The 22,586-nt window shown below is 42.4% G+C and overlaps 1 protein-coding gene across 1 annotated transcript; it reads left to right on the top strand.

Annotated features, from left to right (window-relative positions):
• The first annotated feature begins 3,981 nt into the window (after nt 1-3,981).
• FEM1B (fem-1 homolog B) lies at nt 3,982-21,509 on the top strand. The gene is made up of 2 exons (XM_041743543.1): nt 3,982-4,233; nt 15,052-21,509. The coding sequence occupies exons 1-2, from the start codon at nt 3,986-3,988 to the stop codon at nt 16,685-16,687; spliced, it is 1,884 nt and encodes a 627-aa protein (XP_041599477.1). The 5' UTR covers nt 3,982-3,985; the 3' UTR covers nt 16,688-21,509.
• The last annotated feature ends 1,077 nt before the right edge of the window (nt 21,510-22,586 follow it).

The following is a 22,586-nucleotide window of genomic DNA, read 5'->3' as shown; positions in this document are numbered from 1 at the left end:
TGAAGGAGCTGGCATGTTGCCATCACACCAGCCCTGCAAGGAAAGTAATTCTTAACCCCATTGTCAAAACTTGTCCAAGGCCACAGCTAGCCCATGGAGAAGGGAATCCAACCGAGATCTATTCAGGGTCAGTTGGTCATCCTTTATACAAAATCTGAGAAACTCCACTGACTCGGAGCTATCAGGCCAGGCCAACCTGGCTTGGGGAAAGGACTGCTCCATGGAAGGAAGATATAGTTCATTCTTGCTGGTAGGTCTCCCTCCCAATCCCCACGAGTTGAAGCGCTGAAGGTCAGTCCTGTCTTTGGTCCAGGTGGAAGGTTGCGGTTTGTGGTCACCAGCAAATGGACCTCCATCAGGATACTACTAGTTGCAGTTACATTGTACTGTTGTTCAGTGGCTCAGTAGCTTGCTGTCATTGGCGTGGGGAAGAGGTCAGAAACTCAAGGAACTATTTCTGGGCTCTGGCCTTTGGGAAAGCAACTTTGTCCTGTTGACACATCCTCTCTCCAGATTTGCACAGCCTGACCACAGAAATGTCACCCTCTAAGCCCAGGTAAATAGAGGCAACCAAATAGTCTCCAGTTGGCCAATGGCTATTGAGCAACCAAGGAAGCCCAGAACCTTATAGTTGGCAACTGCGGTAAATTTAGAAGACAAGAGCAGCCTAAGACTTCTGCCTTTGGACTGTTGGAGCAGAAGCGTATTCCTATCAGGGGGAGGAGGTCACACAGTGCAAGTTCCGAGCCCCTCTCTCACACGACTCTTGATCCAGTCAGTCACCCTGCCTAGCAAACATGCGATGACAGTACCAAAGTGAGCTGTTACGTGCTAGCACAAAGCCTAGATTATCTTGCAAAGGTGAGAGGAGGAAGAAGGAAGTCTCTTATTCAGCAATGGATAGTTGGGTGAATCAGGTCTCCCTTAGAAAACAAAACTTGAGGGGGATAAAGGGCCTATGTCTGGATCACCTTCCTCAAAAAGTTAGGTGGGAAAAAAAATGACACAGGGCAAAAAGGCCGGGTTGGGGGGTGGGGGGTGGAGAGAAAGGGTGGGGAGCCTGATTGCTCTACAGAACCAGAGAAAGAAACCAGTTGGAAGGGAGGCCTCTGGTCACACATCTGGAGGTGTCACTGCCAAGTCCCCAAAGGTCAAGAAGCCTGGGTCAGCCTGTCGGCACCGGATATTGTGCCAGTTCTGAAAGTTCAGAGTGAAACCAACCAACTTCCTCCTCTTTCACCAGCTATTTCAGACTCTACCAGGAGAACCTTATGGTCAGCCCCCATTTTCAACATTGTTTTTGTTTCATATGGGAGAGGAGGGAAGGAAACCATGTTTGTGTAGGGGTCTGCTGATAGGTGAAACCCTGCTGCCCCAATGGAGGAGAGAATCTGAGAAGTGGCCAAACCCTACCAATAGCTCTGCCACTGAGGGGGGGGCCTTCATCAACTAGGATTGGCATGGGCAGGAGGGAGTCAAACAAAATAATTTATGTGAACTTATTGAGTCCAGCCTGGTCCCTTGGGACCAAATATATGTATTTTTCTTCCTCTGTGGGTAAATATTGTCCTCTGGGGAGGTAAGCGGGAGAGAGGAAAACCTTCCTGTTGAGCTTGTACATTTTGTGACCACCCTGGGAGCTTCATCACTTCCACCTCTACTACACTAGTCCAGGACTTTCTCCCGAAGGGCCTGCCTGCTTCGACCATCGCCTCCTACAGTTCATTCTCCACAAAGCAGCCAGAGTGATCTTTTTTAAAATGTAAATTGTTATCTTGTCACTTTCCAGTTTAAGACCCTGCAGATAGGGCACCTGGGTGGCTCAGTCGTTGAGCGTCTGCCTCCGGCTCAGGTTGTGAATCCCCGGGTACCGGGATCGAGTCCTGCACCGGGCTCCCTGCAGGGAGCCTGCTTTTCCCTCCGCCTGGGTCTTTGCCTCTCTCTGTGTCTCTCATGAATAAATAAAACCCTTGAAAACAAAACAAAAAACCCTGCAAACGCTCCATCACACTTAGGAGTAGAATTGAAAACACTTCCTACAAGCTCTGGGGCACCAGGGTGACCTGCACCCTGCTGACTTTGCCTCCCATCATCTTCCTCTGGCCCGCCCTGTGGCAGCCCCTCCGACCTCTGTTTCTGACTCACCAAGCCTGTGACCTTCTTGGGCCTTCCCTACTGGCTCTTCCCTTTGCCCAGAATACCCTTTGTTCTTCTTACCTGACCACTCAAACAAATGAGCGGCCCCCCCCTCCCCCATCACTCTATTTGCTTCCCAGTAAATGGTGAGGATACTCACTCAACCAGTCTCTCTATCCTTTACTTGTTTATTCTATTTTCCTCATAACCATCACAGGCCCAGAAGGGAAGGCGCTGTGTCCATCTTGCCCATCACGGCATCGCCAGTGCCACGCAGAGCCTGGCGCCTAGTAGACCTCTCGTGTTCCTTAGATGAATGAGCTCTTCAAACCCCAACAATCTTTCTCTCTCTCTCTTTTAAAAGATTTTATTTATTTATTCATGAGAGACAGAGATAGAGAGAGAGAGAGGAGGCAGAGACACGTGCAGGGGGAGAAGCAGGCTCCTTGCAGGGAGGCCCGTGCGGGACTCGATCCCACGACCCGGGGGTCATGAGCTGAGCTGAAGGCAGATGCTCAACCGCTGAGCCACGCAGGTGCCCCCAACCCTGACATCTTGAGGGGTTTGGAGGGAGGTGTGCGAGAACAGGGAGGTTGTGTCAGGCTGAGGCTGAGAGCCTGGGATGATACAGACCTCGCCCTCCTTGCAGACACCTCCCCCCCCCTGCAGCGCAGGTGCAGGCCCCCCCCCCTTTGCACACTGGGACCCCCCCCAACCCCCTCCAAGGAGGATAGGCCGGAATTCCAGTCCCTTCCCGAGGCTGGGGCCGGCCTCAGGTCCTCCGTGTTGCATTTTTCCAGGGCTCAGGGACGCCGCCCTTTCCTTCAAAGGGACCCTCCCAGAGGAGAGCCACCCGTCCCCGCGCCCCCATTAGGGCCCAGAGCGGTCCCGCCGCGTCCACGGTAGAGTGGGCCGGGCTCCCCCGCCCGCCCGAGGTATCGGCTCGGCTCCCCGCCTCTGCCCCCGGGCTAGCGAGCCCCGGGGCCGCGTGGGAGCTCGGAGGACCGTGCAGGCGTCAAGGGCAACGAGGACATCCGGGCCCGAGCCGCGGACCGGCCCGCTGCGCGCCAGAGAACCTTTCTTCACCGAGGCCTCGTTTGCCGGCCGGGCGGCTTTGGCGGGGACACCCGGCTTAACCGTTCCTCCCGCTCGCACCCGCCCCCTCCCGGCCCAGTGTGCGGAGGCGCGCCTTCCTGTCCGCCCCGAGCTCGGGGGCTGCTGCGGCGGGAGCGTTCCGCCTGGCTGCGGAGGCGCCCGGGCGCGGAGCTGCGAGGCCATCGGCGGCGTCTGGCGCTTCTGAGCACCCGTGGGCGAGGCCCTGCGGGCTCCCTGCAGCCGAGGAGGCGGCGGCGCGGACGCGGAGGCCGTTTCAGGCCTTAGGCCCGGCGGGCCGGGCGCGGCGTGGTGGGGAGGCGGGCGGGAAGGCGCGCCCCGTGGTTCGCCATCCGGGGCGCGTGCGGCCCTCTTGAGACCCGGCCGGCGACCCGTAGCTCGGGCGCGCGCCTGTCGCAGCGCGCAGGAAGGAGGGGTCCGGCCGGAGGCCCGGGGCGGCGGCCGCCATGGAGATGCCCTCGGCCCGGGGCCGGCACCTGGGGCCTCGGGGGCGGCCCTGACCGCCGTCCTCGCAGCGGCGCGGGCCGGGTCGCGGACGTGCCCCTCGCGGCGCGCGGCCGCCTCCGCGTCTGCGCCCTCGGCGGGCCGCGCTGCTGCCTGGGCGCGGCGGCGGCGGCGGCGCCCCGTTGAATGGGCTGCGAGGGCCCGGGTTGGAAGCGCTGGCGAACGCGGCCTCCGGGGGCGCCAGGCAGCAGCCGCGGTGGCGACCAAACGGGTGTTGGAGTTGGCGGCGGCCATGGAGGGCCTGGCCGGCTACGTCTACAAGGCGGCCAGCGAGGGCAAGGTGCTGACCCTGGCCGCCTTGCTTCTCAACCGCTCCGAAAGCGACATCCGCTACCTGCTGGGCTATGTCAGCCAGCAGGGAGGGCAGCGCTCCACGCCCCTCATCATCGCAGCCCGCAACGGCCACGCCAAGGTGGTGCGCTTGCTGCTGGAGCATTACCGGGTGCAGACGCAGCAGACGGGCACCGTCCGCTTCGACGGGTAGGTGCCCCCCGACCCCGACCCCGGCCCCGGCCCCGACCCCTCCCGCCGCCGCCGCCGCCGCACGGATGCCCACCGCGTCTTCCAGGGGCCCCTCCTCCTGCATCCCGTGTTTGTTTGTTTTTTTTTTTTTTTAAAGATTTCATTTATTTATGCATGAGAGACACAGAGAGAGGCAGAGACACAGGCAGAGGGAGAAGCAGGCTCCACGCAGGGAGCCCGACGTGGGACTCGAGCCCGGGCCTCCAGGATCACGCTCCGGGGCAAAGGCAGATGCTCAACCGCTGAGCCCCTCGGGGATCCCCGATCCCGTGGTTCTGCTGCTCATCCTCACCGGCCCCTTTACCCACCGTCCTCCCTTCTGAGGAGCCACACCCTCTGCCTTGATCTGGAGCGGGTACTGGTCCCCCCCCCCCCCCCCCCCCACGGAGGCGGTGAGCAGGTCGTCCGCAGGAGGTGCACTTTCCCAGCTTTTACCTTTGTGGCTCTGGGGGTTGCAAGCGAGATGAGACATGGACGCGGTGGGCAGTGAACACTGAGGACCTCTGTTTGATGAGTTGTTTGGTGGGGTCTTGGTCCTTCCAAGTGACGGATCGCTCCCGACGGGTTGCGGGGAGGGGGATGGGGTGGGGAGGGGAGGGGGGTGGTGGGAGCCTTAATGTGCGAACGAGGTCCCGGGACTCCAGCCTCTCGAGGGATGGCCGGGCCGCCAGACGTCCCAAGAGGTGGTCCTGACTCTTGAGCTTGGCTCCGGGGTAGGTGGGTTGGCTGCAGAAACGGCCCTGGACCTGGACCAGGAGATAATGCCGTTGTTAATGCGTGTTATTCTGTGATGTCGTGGAGAGACTTGAGAGTGCTATGTGTTTTATTCGAGGGAGGGAGTTCAAAAATTCATATTGTCATAGTTGAAATTTGTTGAGGTTTAAGTGTGCACGTTTTGGGGGGTAGGAATGAGTGTTTAAGGCAGAGTGTCAGGTGTGCCATCTTTGCCCTGCTGGGCTATTTGTCATAAAGTGTCTAACAGATCAGGAACTTCTCCATTGATGGCATTTGTTTCCATTGACTTGTGCGCCAGTGCCTAAGCTCTTTGGGCATTTCCCTCCGTCGGAGGTAGATGCGGTCCAAGCATAAAAAGATAGGTGGCTTCAGTTATGGTGATTGGAAACTGCTTGGTTAAACCCTCGTTGAAAAAGTGCTTCTTGAAGATTGACTAGGGCATTGTTGAATTTCGGTTCTTTTTTAGGTTTAAATAATAAAAGCTTTTTCTTCTGCTGTAGATGAGAGCAGAATATTTTAGAGTATTACTTTTAATGAAACAATAGCCTGTGTTGGTGGTTAATCTCCTGTATCCTCTCCCAACACATCAAGGAGATGGGTTTTTTGTTTTTTGTTTTTTTTTTTTCCTGTTGATTAAAGATGGCACCCTGATTGTGTCTGCTTTCTCTTACCGGTTTCTGTGTCCTTTCTGGAACTCCCTGCGTTCCCACAGCCTTTCCTATACCTAGACAAGGAGTGACACGGAATGACCCCTGAACTTCCAGTACCGTTCCAGTTGTATAGGCACATGCATTCATTGGAATAGGCATCTCAGGAACAGCTGCAGGGACACCCCGGCTAAGGAGCTTGCGGAGGCCTGTTTGGGTGAGGAGAGGGTAGTGGTGAGAAAAAAATGGTCTCCTAAAGCATTTGTAAAGGCTTTGCTTATTGCCGTTTTTGTTTTTTTTTTTTAAGATTTTATTTATCTATTCATAAGACGGGGTGGGGGGAGGAAGAGAGGCAGAGACACAGGCGGAGGCAGAAGCAGGCTCCATGCAGGGAGCCCAGTGTGGGACTCGAGCCTGGGTCTCCAGGATCAGGCCCCAGGCTGAAGACAGATGCTCAACCGCTGAGCCACCCGGGCATCCCTTGCCATCTTTTTTACTATCAAAGAGAAAGGTCTTTTGAGATGGAATTAAAAGAACTTGAAATTATTAGAAATGACTACAAATAAACATTGAGCCTATATACTTGCCCAGTATTCTGCGCTGGGCAGTGAAATTAAAGAGTTCAGGTGGCAAACACGTACGGAACTCCTACCGTGTGCTGGGCAATGCGGTGGGGATTGGGTATGCAGAGGTGAGTAACATACTGTTCCCACTGTGGAGGAAGATGGTCTAGTGGGGGGAGACAGAGAAATAGATACATAAGTGAGTGATTGCAGATGTCATGCCATTTAGTTTTAGAAGTCTGTTGGACCTGCTGTGGGAGGATGAGAAGAGAGGTGCTCCGCTTTGCCTGGGGGAATCAGGGAAGGCTTCTCCAGGGAGGTGATGTTTGAGTTGGGCCTTACAGGAAGTAAGAAGAAGGGGCAGCGGCATGGTGAACTTGCAGTGACAAATGTTTCATTGTGGTTGTAGGAAGAGATTCAAGCTGGGGAAATTAAGAAGGAGACTATAGGAGACTGGAGAGAGGTGGAGGCCAGATTTTGATGGTCCTTGTGTAAAATAATCAAAAATCCTATAGAGGTAACTGCATTGCAAATGGTTCAGTCACATGTGATTTTGGCTGATCATTTTTCGATCTATGTTTTTTGTTTATGGATTATTATAATTATGAATTTATTGGCTGTTGTGTAAAGGTGGTTGAGAATTTTACTTAATAAATGCCTGCGATGGGCCTATCCCTCTTAAACCTTCTGTGGAGGATACAGAAAACAATGTAAGGAGGGCTCTACCTTTGAGGAGCTTACCAGTTAATAGAGGAGAATTGAAGTTCATGGTCACCTTTCTGCCCACTCACACCACTCTGTGAGATTTTGCAGTTTATTCCAGTCATTTGGCATTTCAGAACTAGATGAAAGAGTGTTATTTGCAAATGTCATGATTTTACTTTGCACTCATTCCAGACATTGTGAAAATAGTCCGAATGAGGTGTTAACAATATGAAGTTCAACTCACCCCTTGGGGGCCGGCTTTTGAGAGGTACTTAGCTAAATCTCCCTTTAGATTCCATTGGCACTTGAGAATCATGGCCAGGTGGGGACTAACAGGTTCTCTGTGTGTGCTGAAGTAGATCAGTGTTTTCTAGTTTTTAGTCACTTATGTACACACATCTTCACAATTTTTTGTCACGTTGTTCATTACCTATCCAGTCATTAGCCTAACATTTCAAAAAAAGTTTCACTTCTTAGCTTTATCCTAAGCAGTGGTTATCTGTATAATTATGGGTTTGGTACAGCATGTTTTGTGTGTGAGAGAGGAAGACATTTATAAAATAAATAGCTTATTAAAAATTTTGTAGAAGTGTATGTTCTGCCTAAAAATGTCTATAATACCCTAAGAAACTAAAGTGGATTCATAAGAGTCTCAAGGAGGAAGGGACTGCCTCCCTAGGTCAAGCCCTATGGTGATAGTTGAGCCCTTGTTCATATTTTTAAGGGTAGCATTTGAGATCGTCTTACTTATGTCTTAATATGTGAAGACTAAGATTGACAGATGAGTGGGCAAGGAAAATTACTTGAGTAGAAATGAAAGAACCTTTAGTTGGAGAATGGGGAACTGTTGAGAATGTTACAGAAATGGAACAGAACAAAGGCGAGGTGTCATGTGACCATGGAATAGTGTGCTGGCCTGAGTTCCTAGGGCCTGACAGCTCTGTGCCAGAGTTTTTAAGGGAACCCTGGTCCTAAAAGAGGTTTGCTGACATGGATGGGAAGGAGAACAGGACCTCTGGGAATTCCGAGGCTTTTTGTTGAGTTCTCTTACTTTTAAAGTTGGCGCTAGTACTAATACTTTCAATGTTCAGGTAGAGGACAGGCATGAGGGGGGGCACATCATCATTTGGCTTCATTTAAAAATCATTGCCAGGCAGTATATATTTCAAGGAACTATATTTGATCTAATAAATGATTTTTTTAAGGACTTTGGCTAAAATAAAGTGTTGATCATTTACATTTAATGAATTTTATTTCCATTTCATATATTTGAATCAGACATTTTTATTTCAAATTGAACCAGGAAATAGTTTGAGCTTAGTTTTGTGATCAGAAATGTTATCTTTTATGTGAGGTGTTTCCATCATGTGATGTGTACGTTTTGTGTAAAAAGGTGAATATCAGATTATAGTTTATTTTTATTTTATTAATTTATGTAATTATTTTATGTTTTAATGTAATCTCAACACCCAGCATAGGGCTCAAACTTATGACCCCGAGATCGAGTGATACACTCTACCAATGGAGGCCAGCCAGGAACCTTGATTTCTTCATATTTTTGAAAAAAGATTTTATTTATTTACTTACTTATTTATTTATTTATTTATTTATAGCACATGCACTCTAAATAAATAAATGGGGGTGGGGGAGGGGCAGGGAGAGGGGTAGAGAATCTCTAGGGGACTGTCCTGAGCCTGGAGCTCCATGGGGGGCTCAATCTCACCACCCTGAGATCCTGACCTGAGCTGAAATCACAAGGGTTGCTGAGTCACCCAGGCACCCCCCAATTTCTTGATTTTTAAAGTGAAATACATAATAGAGAGTTTGCATTGCCATGTTGGACTTCATCTAGAAAGATCATTGTTTTTTAATACTTCTCCAATAGGACTAAGTACACGTTGCATTAATTTTATCATATTTTTATTTTCTGTTATAAATGTGTTTGGTATGTTGTTTTGAGGAAGTCTACGCTCATTATTTCAGTTGAAGTCTACGGACAAAGGAATGTCATAGGTTTTAGGCTTATAATTTCCTTTAATCTGTTTAATGTTTTCATTTAGATATAGGAATTCAAAATTTGCTCAAGGCTAATGTTTCTGAAGGACTAGTCATTTTCTAATACATTCTGCAGTGAATATTTTTGTCCTAAAATATTTAAAAATTTTAATTGCCTCAATAAAAATAGATGGAGGCTTCTATCACATCACTATATGGAAAAGTGGAAATGATTAGGCTACATCATGAAAAGTATTAAACTGTTACAAAAACCAAGTGAAATATATACTTGTAATTTGATTTTTATTCCTAATCATTAACTTTGGAAAGTTTGAGGTGAGAAAAATATTTTAATCACTTTTTGTCTCTCTTTGTTCATCTTTAAAATGAGGGTTACGTTTATCTTTTATGGTTTTTTTGAGAGTTAAAGATAATGTATATGAATGCTATTTTAATCTAAGATTTTTGAGTTTTACATGGTTTAGGTTGATATTCCTGGCATATAACATTTTTATATTTTTAAAGTGCAAGGAAACATTTAACTATGTAAATGTAACTACATATTAACTCTATTAATTTTTTGATAGATCACTGTTATTAATTAGTTAAAAATGCTTTTTATTTTTAATTTTTAAAATTTTTTTGAAAAAAATGTCTTTTAAATTGAAATAGTGTTTGAACAATGGCATGTATTATTTCCTTACATTTCATGCAGTTTGTAGTTTCTAGAGTACTTTTGTATTTTAATCTCATGTAAACTTTTTAGTTATATATCTGTAAAATAAACATAATGTGTCAATCTTGTAGGGTTATTGGGAGGTTATTATGAGGATTACATGAGATACATTGCATATTGAGCACTTAACACAGTGAGTCCCTAGCACATTAAAGGATATTTGTTAGCTATTTGTGTTCATTTTTGAGTATTTTTAATTTTTTCTCATTTTTGCTTTGAATTATGATTCTTTTTAGTTAAGGTGTAACATCTAGTAAAGTGCATAATTTTAAGTGCACAATCTGATAAAATTTTAGTATGTTTACATCCATGTAAACACTTTGTAGATCAGTATACAAGACGTTTTTATCACTCAACGTTTCCCTTTTGCCCCTTCTCAGTCAGTTCCTCTCCTTTCCCTTTCCATAAGTAATGATTATCCTGGCTTCTATCACCGTAGACTAGTTTTGCCTATCCTTGAACTTCCTATCAAGGAAATCACAGTGTCCTCTTTTCTGTCTGGCTTTTCTTTTGCTTAACACATTGTGAGACTCATCTGTGCCGTTGTGTGTGTCACTGGTTTATTTTTATGCTTTGTAGTATTCTGTTGTATGAATATATGGCAACTTATTTATCCTGAACACAGGTATTTTAGTTATTTCAAGTGTTTGACTATTTATTATGGATAAAGCTGCTATGGACATTTTTATGTATACGTCTTCACTGGTGGGTATTTGTGTTCACTACTCTTCAGTGTATGCTGAAGAGTGGAATTGCTGGGTCATGGGGTTTGGTGTATTTTTAACTTTAATAGTTGTTGCTAAACAGTTTTCCTGAAAGTGGTTGAAACAAATTACATTCCTACCAGCAATGAGAGTTTTGTTGCTTCACATCCTGGCCAACACTTAGTACTGTCATGTCAGTTAATTTGACCTATTCTGGTATCTGTGTATCCGGTAACTCCTGGTTTTAATTCGCATTCCCCTCTCAAGTAGTTACCTTGAACATCTTTTCATATGTTTATTGGTCACTTGAATTCATCTTCTTTTGTGAAGTATACTTGTTTAGTCTTTTCACCCATTTTTTAGTTAGGTTGTTTGCCTTTTATTGATATGTTAAGTACATTCAATGTAAATAAATATATTCTCCCAGTGAGTGGATTGCATATTCACTTTCTTCATAACATCTTTTACTGAATTGAAATTCTTTAATTTTAATGAAGCCCAATAAATCAGTTTTTTCTATGATTAGCACTTTTTTAACATTCTGTTTAAGAAATAGTCATTAACTCCAAGGTCATGAAGATAGTCTACTTTTTTTTTTAAAGAAATTTTATGGTTTGGTTCTTCACATAGATCTGTGCTACAATTTTTATGCATGGTGTGAAGTAGAAGTCAAAGTTAATTTTTTCCCATACAGATACCTAGTTGCTTCAGGACCAGTTTCTTAAATTTTATTTACTTATTTTAACTTTTTAAAAAAACTTTTTAAAAATTTTATTTAAATTCAGTTAATTAATATATAATGTATTATTGGTTTCAGAGGTAGAACTCAGTGATTCATCAGTCTTATATCACACCCTGTGCTCATTACATTACGTGCCCTCCTTAATGTTCATCACCCAGTTACCCAGTCCCCCCACCCGTCTACCCTCTAGGGACCCTCAGTTTGCTTCCTGTGATTAAGAGTCTCTTAAGGTTTGTCTCTCTCTCTGATTTTGTCTTATTTTTCCCTCTCTTCCTCTAAGATTCTGTTTTGTTATCTAGATTTCACGTCAGTGAGATCATATGATTATTGTCTTTCTCTGATTGACTTATTTCTCTGATTGACTTATCCTCAAGTTCTATCCACATTGTTGCAAATGGCAAGATTTCATTTTTTTGATGACCGAATAGTATTCCATTGTTTGTATATATACCACATCTTCTTTATCCGTTCATCTGTTGATGGACATCTGGGTCTTTCCATAGTTTGGCTATTGTGGACATTACATTGGACCCATGTAAACATTGGGGTGTAGGTGCCCTTTTGGATCACTACATTTGTATCTTTGGGGTAAATACCCAGTAGTGCAGTTGTTGGGTTATAGGATAGTTCTATTTTCAACTTTTTGTGGAACCTCCATACATAGAGTGGCTATACCTCCATACTGTTTTCTAGAGTTGCATTCCCACCAACAGTGTACAAGGAATCCCCTTTCCCCATGTCCTCCCCAACATCTGTCCTTTCCTGACTTGTTCATTTTAGCCATTCTGACTGGTATGAGGTGGTATCTCATTGTGGTTTTTATTTGTATTTCCCTGATGCTGAGTGATTTTAAGCATTTTTTCATGTTGTCCGTTGGCCGTTTGTATGTCTTCTTTGGAGCAGGATCAGTTTTTAAAAAGATGACACTTTCTACGGTTTTCAGGGGAGCTTTTATTATAAATCAAGAGACTATCTGTGTAAATCTATTTTGGGAGGTTTTTTTATTTTAGTGATATGTTTGCCCTTGTGCCAGTGACACATTATCTTAATTAACTGTAGTTTGTCCTTCAACTTTTTTTTCTTTCAAGATTATTTTGGTTATTCTAGGTCAATTGGATTTCTATATCATTTTAGAGTTGACTTGTCAGTCTCTACGTATGTGGATGTGCCTGCATGCTCACACATGCACGCACACACACACCTGCCCCTGCTGAGATTTTGATTTGGATTGCATTGACTCTGTAGATCATTTTGGTAGAGAATTGACATCTTAACACTATTGAGTCTTCTAAACTATGAATATGGAATATTTCTCCATTTATTTAGGTCTTTAATTTGTCTCAGGAATGTTTTATAGTTTTCAGTTAAGAGGTCTTGCACAGTTTTCATTAGATTTATTACTAGATACTGTTATTTTCTAATGCTTTTGTAAATGGTACTTTTTTGGACAGTGAAAGAAAAATTTTTTTAACTTTGTATTATCGTGGCAATAAAAATGTTAATAAATGAGGGACGTCTGGGTGGGTTAGCGGTTGAGCTTCTGCCTTTGGCTCAGGGCATGATCCTGGGTTTGGGGATCATGGGGATGAAGTCCCACATCGGGCTCCCTGCGGGGAGCCTGCTTCTCCCTCTGTCTGTGTCTCCGCCTCTCTCTCTGTGTCTCTCATGAATGAATAAAGTCTTAAAAAAATGTTAGTAAGTGAATTTTAATTGTTTGCAAAAGGTATAGTTGGCAACTGCTGAAAACTGTCACTGATGTAATGTCTATTTTCTGGACTTATACTTTATTATTTATTTATTTACAAGATTTTATTTATTTATTCATGACAGACACAGAGAGAGAGACAGAGACACAGAGGGAGAAGCTGACTCCCCACGGGGAGCCTAATGTGGGACTCCATTCCTGGACCTGGAATCATGCCCTGAGCTGAAGGCAGATGCTCAACCACTGAGCTACCTAGGTGTCTCTGGACTTACACTTTAGTTTAAAAAATCAATTAACAATTAAATGGGAGGACGCCTGGGTGGCTCAGTGGTTGAGTGCCTGCCTTCAGCCCAGGGCATGATTCTAGAGTCCCACATCAGGCTCCCTGCATGGAGCCTGCATCTCTCTCTGACTATGTCTCTGCCTCTCTTTCTCTCTTGAATAAATAAACAAAATATTAAAACAAACGAAAAAACCCCACAATTAAATGGCATTTTAAAAAAGAAACTTTAGAAACCTGCTTTTTTCTTTCTCGAGGTTTGTCTTCCATACAATAGAATGAATGCACAGATCTTAAGTGTGCAGTTTGAGGAGTAATTTTCCTAAATATCCACCCATGTAGGCACTACCCAGATCAAGATTTAGGACATTTCCAATAGTTTTAAGCTTCTTCCCAGTTAGTCCTACAGCCTTTCTCGTAGGCAGCTCCATAGGCACTTGTTAGAAGGCTTTTGCGTCATTTTGTGTCATTATATGAAACCTTAGAAGTAATTGCTTGAATTATTATAAACTGGGTCTTTTGTTTTCAGCAGAAACCATGGAGAGTGGTATTTGAGGGGGGGTGATTAATTGGGGTAAGCTATGATATTTATATTATACCAGGGGGATTATATTCTTTAACTTCATGGAAGATACAGTCTGACCTGTGTTATAACATTAGATTGTATAGTGAGAAGCTCAGCAATGAGGTTTTTGGTATAAATATTTACTTGTTCTAGTAAATACTGCTTTTGATTGACCTTTTTCCTTAACACTTGCAAGTATACTTACTTTAGTGGTTCGGGCACAGTAGATCTAAGTATCTGCAGCAAAAAACTACTTTTTTATGTCTGATGGTCAGTAATAGGAAAAACAATTGAAAAATTGAGGTTGGGGAGAAATGGAAGGTAGAAACCTGGGGAAAATTGGCCTTCTAGCAAGAGTCTAATTCTATATAAGTAGTGAATCTAGCACATACCAGTGAGTGATGACTGTGAAGCCAAAAAGTACAAACATGGGCTGAAGGTCAGGGAAGATGCTCAGTTGCTTTTAGGAAAGTGCTACTTGTTTCCTGCTGTTATTATATTCCCCTAGTAGTTTAGTTGAGGAACGTACATAAACCCACAACACACACACACACACACACACACACACACACACACGTTTTTAAGATTTAAATTGGAGTAGAACAGATGGAGAAAAATGCACTAATTGAAATTGTATACAAATTTCACAAAGTGAATATATTTATTTACTAAAGTCCTTTGTGCTTCCTCCTCCTATCTATTCCCCTTAAAAGTAAACAGTGTCCTGACTTCTAACACTACAGATAGATCTATAAATGTAGTAATATAATATGTACTATGTTCGGTTGACATCTTTTGCTCAGTATCATGTTTATGTGATCCTTTTGTATTATATGGAGCAGGGGGTTTTTGCATTCTCATTGCTGTAGTAGACGTAGATTTGATTAGCTTAGATATAATCTTAGGGGAAAATTATCTGCTTAAATATTTTTTTTTCCTAAAGGAGTTTCTAACACTCTTAATATGAGGACTAGGATAGCTTTCTTGCTGACCTTTTGGGAGAAACTGTAGGTACCTGGGGAATATTGGGAAGGAACAACAGGTTTTTCCTTAAGAGCCAGTGCATCAACTTGGTGGTAAAGAAGTTATGAACCTCCATGCGTTTCCTCTGTTTTCTGAAATGTATTTACTTTTGTTAGTAGAAAGTTGGTTTACGGTTTTCTCTTTTTTAGGATTATATACTTCAGCAATAACGGCAATAACTAACATTTCCTGAGCTTCTACTTAGTATAAGTACAATGCAGAGTGTTTTATTTAAGTTACCTGATTTTATTTTCACCCAAACTAATGTTGTATTAATGTTTGGTAGGTTGAAGTTTTGGTTGGTGCAAACGAATCTATTCTTTGTACTTAGGTTAGTGGCCTCCGTTTTCTGACTATTGGTTCTCTTCACGAATAGGTACGTCATTGACGGGGCTACCGCTCTTTGGTGTGCAGCAGGAGCCGGACATTTTGAAGTTGTTAAACTTCTAGTCAGCCACGGAGCCAACGTGAACCACACCACAGTGACTAACTCAACCCCTCTGCGGGCAGCATGCTTTGATGGCAGGCTGGACATTGTGAAATACTTGGTTGAAAATAATGCCAACATCAGCATTGCCAACAAATACGACAACACCTGCCTGATGATTGCAGCATATAAGGGACACACTGACGTGGTGAGATACCTTCTAGAACAACGTGCCGATCCCAATGCTAAAGCACATTGTGGAGCCACCGCACTGCACTTTGCAGCAGAAGCCGGGCACATAGATATTGTGAAAGAGCTGATAAAATGGCGCGCTGCTATAGTGGTGAATGGCCATGGGATGACGCCATTAAAAGTAGCTGCCGAAAGCTGTAAAGCTGATGTCGTCGAACTGTTGCTCTCTCATGCTGATTGTGACCGAAGAAGTCGGATTGAAGCTTTGGAACTCTTGGGTGCCTCCTTTGCAAACGACCGTGAGAACTATGACATCATGAAGACGTACCACTATTTATATTTAGCCATGTTGGAGAGGTTTCAAGATGGTGATAACATTCTGGAGAAAGAGGTTCTCCCACCAATCCATGCTTATGGGAATAGAACAGAATGTAGAAATCCTCAGGAACTGGAATCCATTCGGCAAGACAGAGATGCTCTTCATATGGAAGGCCTTATAGTTCGGGAACGGATTTTAGGTGCTGACAATATTGATGTGTCCCATCCCATCATTTACAGGGGAGCTGTTTATGCGGATAACATGGAATTTGAACAGTGTATCAAGCTGTGGCTGCACGCCTTGCACCTGAGACAGAAAGGCAACAGGAATACCCACAAGGATCTTCTTCGATTCGCTCAAGTTTTCTCACAGATGATACATTTGAATGAAACTGTGAAGGCCCCAGACATAGAATGTGTTTTGAGATGCAGCGTTTTGGAAATAGAACAGAGTATGAACAGAGTAAAAAATATTCCAGATGCTGATGTCCACAACGCTATGGACAATTATGAATGTAATCTCTATACCTTTCTGTATTTAGTGTGCATCTCCACCAAAACACAGTGTAGCGAAGAAGATCAGTGCAAAATTAACAAGCAGATCTACAACCTGATTCACCTTGATCCCAGAACTCGGGAAGGTTTCACCTTGCTGCATCTAGCTGTCAACTCCAATACCCCGGTTGATGATTTCCACACCAACGATGTCTGCAGCTTTCCAAACGCACTTGTCACAAAGCTGCTGCTGGACTGTGGTGCTGAGGTGAATGCTGTAGACAATGAGGGGAACAGTGCCCTTCACATTATTGTGCAGTACAACAGGCCCATCAGTGATTTTTTGACCTTGCACTCTATCATCATTAGCTTGGTTGAAGCCGGCGCTCACACTGACATGACAAATAAACAGAATAAGACTCCGCTAGACAAAAGTACCACTGGGGTATCTGAAATACTACTTAAAACTCAGATGAAGATGAGTCTCAAGTGCCTGGCTGCCCGAGCAGTTCGGGCTAATGACATTAACTACCAAGACCAGATCCCCAGAACTCTTGAAGAGTTTGTTGGATTTCATTAAGTGACTGGATATGTAAAATCGTTTAATGTGGTGCTAAAAAGTAAAGGACTTTAATCACAGACAATAGAATTATGTGTTCATAAATTCTACTTTTCTTTCCACTACCCTTCCCCCCTCCCCGTCCTTCCTTAGTTCTGTATTTGGTCTTTTTTGCCTCATAACGGTTATTGATTTCAAATACACTTTAAACAAAGCCACATTGTTTAGGTGTAACTATAATCTAAGGTGTCTGGATATTGGTCACTTAACTTTCTTTTTTTCTTCATTTATGTCTTTTGCTTTCCCAATCGAAGTATAATTGAGATACGTTTTATCAGTTTCAGGTGTACAACATAATGATTGGACTATTTGTAATTTTTTTTTTAAGGAACGAGTATAAGATATTTTGTTTATGTAACAAGGGACATTTATGATTTGAAGTTGATAATGTTTTAAGAAACTGCCTACAAAAGTATTTCTGTTAAGCCTGTGTCAGTGTGTTATCCTTGCAGCAGTTTTGAGGATTTCATGAAGCAAAACAACTAAAAAGGACCATAAAAAGTAACGGGATACCCAGGTGTTCTGCACGTGCCAAACTGCTGTAGGTAGTTTTCTCTCTTAGATATTTATGTGGAGTGATACAACACATTATAACATCCGGAGGATTTAAAAAAATATAGCTGCAGATTAATCTGAAAATGTGCTTACTTAATAAAGTTAAGCATAAAGTTAAATCCATGGAAATTGTTGCATTATGCTGGGTGGTATATACAAAGTAGTAATAATCTTAAAGCAAATTTTCAGAGAATATTTTGATGGACTACTTGCCTTTAGGGCTTAAATTCTCAAATTCTTTGAAGTCTGTTTTAATGTAATTTCTCTAAATTGCAGCAGTCTGCTTTTGACTCCGCTCACAGACATGTAAAAATTATGAATGCTGTGTTTTCTTATGAAACAAATTGTTATAATATAGTTATATGTTCTATTTTTGTCCCTTTCTCCCTTTCCTCCTGTGTGGTCTCTTTTAAAATTTGGAAATTACTTTTCCAGAGGGCATTGTCTGTGCCCACCTAATAAGGTGTTTATGACAGATGAAAAGGAACCAGGATATTTGTAATTTGTAATTTTTTCGCTTTCTTAGTCTCCCTTATAACTAGTAGAAAAATCACTAGTGCGGTATAGGAAATTAAATGGTTTTGATGATGAAAATAATTTGCAATGCTCCTTTGAAAGATGTTTTTGTGAGAGCTGCAAGTTTTTCAACCACAAAATGTCACAGATTCTGATAGGCTGCGCAGAGGTCTCTGTTTTTTCTGTTCTGTTTTAATGGCAGCGTTTTAACTGTTGGATTAAAAGAGTATTCTGTGATTATCTTTTAAGCATCACAGAAATTCAAGTAGAGGGTACACACCTATCGATGTTAAAAATGATAAGATTAGCTATATCTGTATTTTTCTCTTTAGTGCCAAATGAATGCCTTAGCTACTCATAGTGCATGGTACTGTAAGTGAAGACCTGCAGCTTTTTTTTTTTTTCTTTAATGAAAAGCATTATGATGACATAGTAACATCAGATATAAACTAAAACAACAAAAACAGAAAAACCCCCAAACTTGTACGGTTTCAGTGGTCATTGAATGTATGTGTACTGTTTTGTGAAGTATAAGAGAAGGGTTGCAGTTGGATCAGTATAAAATACAATGACCAAGCCAAAATTAGCACCTAGGGCCTTAAATAAAAGATACCCCACGAAATGAAATAGTTTGAAAGGTGGGAGGGAATGGAAGGTGGGAAGCTTAAAAACTTTCCCCCCCAAGAATGCAAGATACCTTTACAGCTACTGTAGTTAATTCTTCGTGTTCTTCTTGCTTCAGCTAGGAATGTTTTGATGGTAAATTCTGTCGTCGTAATATATTTCTGTGTTCCCAACCTGAGGTTTTTACAAGGAGGGCTTTTAGGATGGTTTAAAGGGTGGTATTTGAATGAGCCCTAATTTTAAAATTACCGGCCTTGCTCCTCCTGGCATAATCAAGGAAACCCTGTACCTTGCTCTTGGCAACTCTCATGGCCTGAAAGAGAAAATGCATGGCCTCAAGGTGAGTGAATCCCGCCTTTTCCACAGCTTAGATCAGACTCTGTGTTTTTTAGATTTCAAGGCCTGCTTCTTTGACAGTCTGAGGAGTAGCTGTGATACTTGGTGTTCAGTTAGTTCCATTATTAATGTGTATGATTTTTAAACACCAACACTTAAAATATCAGATAATATTGCATGTTTTAAAAATCATTTCATCTCTTTGGCTACCCAGGACCAGCACTATTTTAGATATTGCTTATTTATAAAATGAGGATAATGATCACATGTACATATTCAGACATCAAAATTTAATGACTGTTTTTGAGAAGGGATGAATGCTGGAGAAAGTAGAGCTGCTGATTGAAATGCTGACAGAGTTGGAGAAGGAAGACAGTGGAATAAACTATGAACTCTGCTAATGGTAACAAATTTTTTACTATAGTGTAGTAGGACATTGTGCACTCTATTGCTAAGGATCTAATTTTGTCTTGTAAAATAAATCCAAATATGTATTGTGAAACATCTGTATAAAACCATTCTTGAAACAAGTGATTTACATGCCTGTTTTTTATTTGTTTTTGGTAGGATTATTTTAAACATGTTTAGCCAAATCCTTCCCAAGCTTAAGTTTTGTTTTGTTGTGTGTGTGTGTGTGTGTGTGTTTGTGTGTGTGTGTGTTTTAAGGAAAATAAATTGGTAATAATAGTTGAGTATCTCAGCTCACTTGAGAACTCTAGGCTGTCTCCATTTCCAGCCACTTTTGTCACTTTCTGTTTATTATTGGTAGAAGTATGCTTTGGATTAGAAGTCTTCCTTGACGATATTACAGATGAAGTTAAAACTTGTCTTGCTCAGTACTTGTCCTATGAATTAGGCTGAACTAGAGGCCCAGGTGGATGAATACCTGGGCAAACCACGTGAAACTTAGGTGGGTAAAAGTGTAAGCTTTTAATGGAGTTGGTGACCTTGAACTCTTGACCTTAGGTCTCTAAATCAAGGAATGGGCAGCAAACCCATTCCCCCAATTGATAAAGAAGGGGGAAATTTTTTATTTAAGAACTCTGACACAACATAGTTTTTTTCAGTCTACCCTGGATGGCTCTAGCAGGCCACAGTCCAACTACCTTAAGGTTCTTTGCTGTGGGAACCTCAAACAAACCAACCAACCAAAAAGCAAGCTTTGGTCTTGCTCATTTCTGGATTTCTGGGAAGAGTTTTATTTCATTACACTAATAATTGATTAGTAGCTGACAATTATGAGGAATTTAGATAGGTACGATAGTCTGTTTGAAGTAACATGATTTGGGGACAGCAGCTCCCTGAGTATCAACTCTGCATTTGGGAAGTGTCTTTAAAAATCCAAATCCCAAGGGAACAACACTCTGTCTCCAGTCTCCACTATAGTTTGAGGCAGCTACTTTATGGGTAAGACCATTTTGGATTATTCATGCAGAAGCATTTTTTTTTTTTGGAATGGGACAGGGTGAGGAGTGAGTTGCTGGACCTCGGATTACAGTTTGCTGGGTTTAGAAGCAGCCAATGATTGAACTAGTGAGTAGATGGATAAGAGTATAATAAAGGACTTGTTTTTATGGTAGATCTTCTGTAAAGATCTTAAATGTTCCTTTTTAGGCTAGCCATATGTATCTATGTACAGATGACTATTCTGTTTTCTTCACTGACTATGCTGTAACATGAAAATGAATTAAAGAAGACAAAACTATGCCTTTCGCTCTATGAAAAGTTACTAGCCCATAAGATGTTAAGCTCTGTGTTTATTCCTGCTCTGGAAATGCACAGCTCTGTTCTGGGTTCCTCCCTGGAAGGTAGAAAGCACCTGGTTATGTATGGCACATCGCAGGGCCTTCCTCATACATTTCTGGCAGATTTGCCCAAATCTTCAGATGGGCTCGGTTGTATGTACAGCATCCCCTCTCTCAAATATGGGATCTGAAATAAATACACTGATAGTGATGCTGTATATATTAATTTTTAAAATTGTAAAGTAAATGTCTCTAGTCCTAGGTTTGTGGTGTGTTCATTTGTGTTAATGTGCAGGGAAGGGACATGGACTTGATGGTTATGGGGAGTGTATCTTGATGTGTGTGCAGGGGTGAGTAATGCTAAATTATTAACAGCTTTTCATTTAGGGGTGAGTTATGTGACAAGTGGCCTAATCAGAAAAATGAAGGAGCGAAGATGCAAGCTTTGCCAAGTGATGAAGTAAACAAGATTTTGTATCTGTTTTTTATCAGGTGTTGTAAAATTTGTGCATGGCTTTTTTTGTTGTGGCTTATTAGTAATTGGTAGAGGAGAAAAGAGGAGGAAAACCCCTCAGCTTTGCTAACCAGTCTTTTCAAAGGTACATAAGTTGGGGAGTAAAATCTGACTGGCCTAATGTGTTGAAAAGATCCTATCCTTTATAATATTCACCCCATCCTGTAATCCTCCATGTAGAGGAACTACATTGTTGTATTCTAGTAATTCACTGTGATTTATAACAAACCAGTGATGTCATTCTATTGTGCACTTTTGTCAAACCATTTACGTGACTTTAATAAACATAGTAAACTTGCTGACTGCACCAAAGGTCTGTTAGTGATTTATATATTGCATGACATTTTCTATTTGAGTTTGACATGTAGAATCATTTTTAATTTCGTGGCAAATGACAGTCCTAATAGCCCAGCTAATTTGAAACTAACAGTATTGCTGTGTAAAAGGAAAAAAAATGGTGTTTGTGTTCAGTAAATGTTTGAACAAAAAGAAACCTGCCTTGAAGTTTGTGTCTTTATTGTTCAGTGTGCCTTGGTGGAGATGATCTTTTGTTGAATTCATTTAAAAAAAAGGAGTTCAAAGTTTTCTGTGCCTGGGGAAAAATTCAGATAGTTAAAGAAAAATTCAAATAGTAAAAAAACAAAAAACCCCAATGCCTTTTCCATCTCTACTTGCCTCCCATTTGGACTCTTAAGAGTCCACTATTTACTAGTTTTTTAAGTAGCTTCCCAGAATTTTTCTGGACATATATATATATATTTTTCCTCCCATTCATTTTTCAAAAATGCAAATGGACTTTTTCCTATTCGATTCTGCATCTTGTATATTTCATTTATTTATTTATTTCATTTAATATATCTTAGGCTTTTTCAGATTGGTATGTATAGGTTTTTTTTTGGTCTTTAAACAACTTTATAGATTTAATTCTGTGAGTGGACTTAGTGTTTATGTAACCAGACCTTGTGTGGGATATATTGATACTCTAAATAATGCTTTAGTGAACATCCTTATAGTCTCTATTCATAGCACTGGAATTTCTGGGTTGGTGGCTGAGTATTTAGAATTCTGATAGAGGGACGCCTGGGTGGCTCAGCAGTTGAGCGCTTGCTTTTGACTCAGGGCAGGGATGATTCCACTGTCCCAGTCTCAGGATTGAGTCCCACATAGGGCTCCCTGCATGAAGCCTGCTTCTGCCTCTGCCTACATCTCTGCCTCTCTGTGTCTCTCATGAATAAATAAATAAAATCTTTAAAAAAAAGAAATAAAATTTTGATAGAGATCATTAAATTGCCTTCCACCTACCTACACTGTTACTGACATCACCTATTACCTAATCATTTAGTGATCAATGAAAAATAGTATTTCATAGTTTTGATTTGTGTTCCTTGATTATGAATGAAGTTGACACTCATACTTACTGACATGTTTGTATTTATTTGCTTTTGGGTTGTGGTCATTTTCCTACTCGTTAGAAATTTTTTGGAAGTTTAGGGAAATTTTCCCTGTCATACGTCATGGTTTGTAGTTTGTTTTTTGATGTTGACTATAGAAGTTTCGTATCAGAAGTTTA

Source organism: Vulpes lagopus, chromosome 2, assembly GCF_018345385.1.
Source record: "Vulpes lagopus strain Blue_001 chromosome 2, ASM1834538v1, whole genome shotgun sequence".
In the NCBI taxonomy this organism is placed as follows: domain Eukaryota; kingdom Metazoa; phylum Chordata; class Mammalia; order Carnivora; family Canidae; genus Vulpes; species Vulpes lagopus.
Note: the sequence above shows the minus strand (reverse complement) of the source record. Positions and strands in the feature narration are given on the sequence as shown.

Bases quoted from the DNA above. Each gene is read 5' to 3' on its own strand.
- FEM1B (XM_041743543.1), top strand. From the start codon at position 3,986: ATGGAGGGCCTGGCCGGCTACGTCTACAAGGCGGCCAGCGAGGGCAAG. The intron at 4,234-15,051 runs GTAGGTGCCCCC...CTTCACGAATAG, and splicing joins GGCACCGTCCGCTTCGACGG to GTACGTCATTGACGGGGCTA.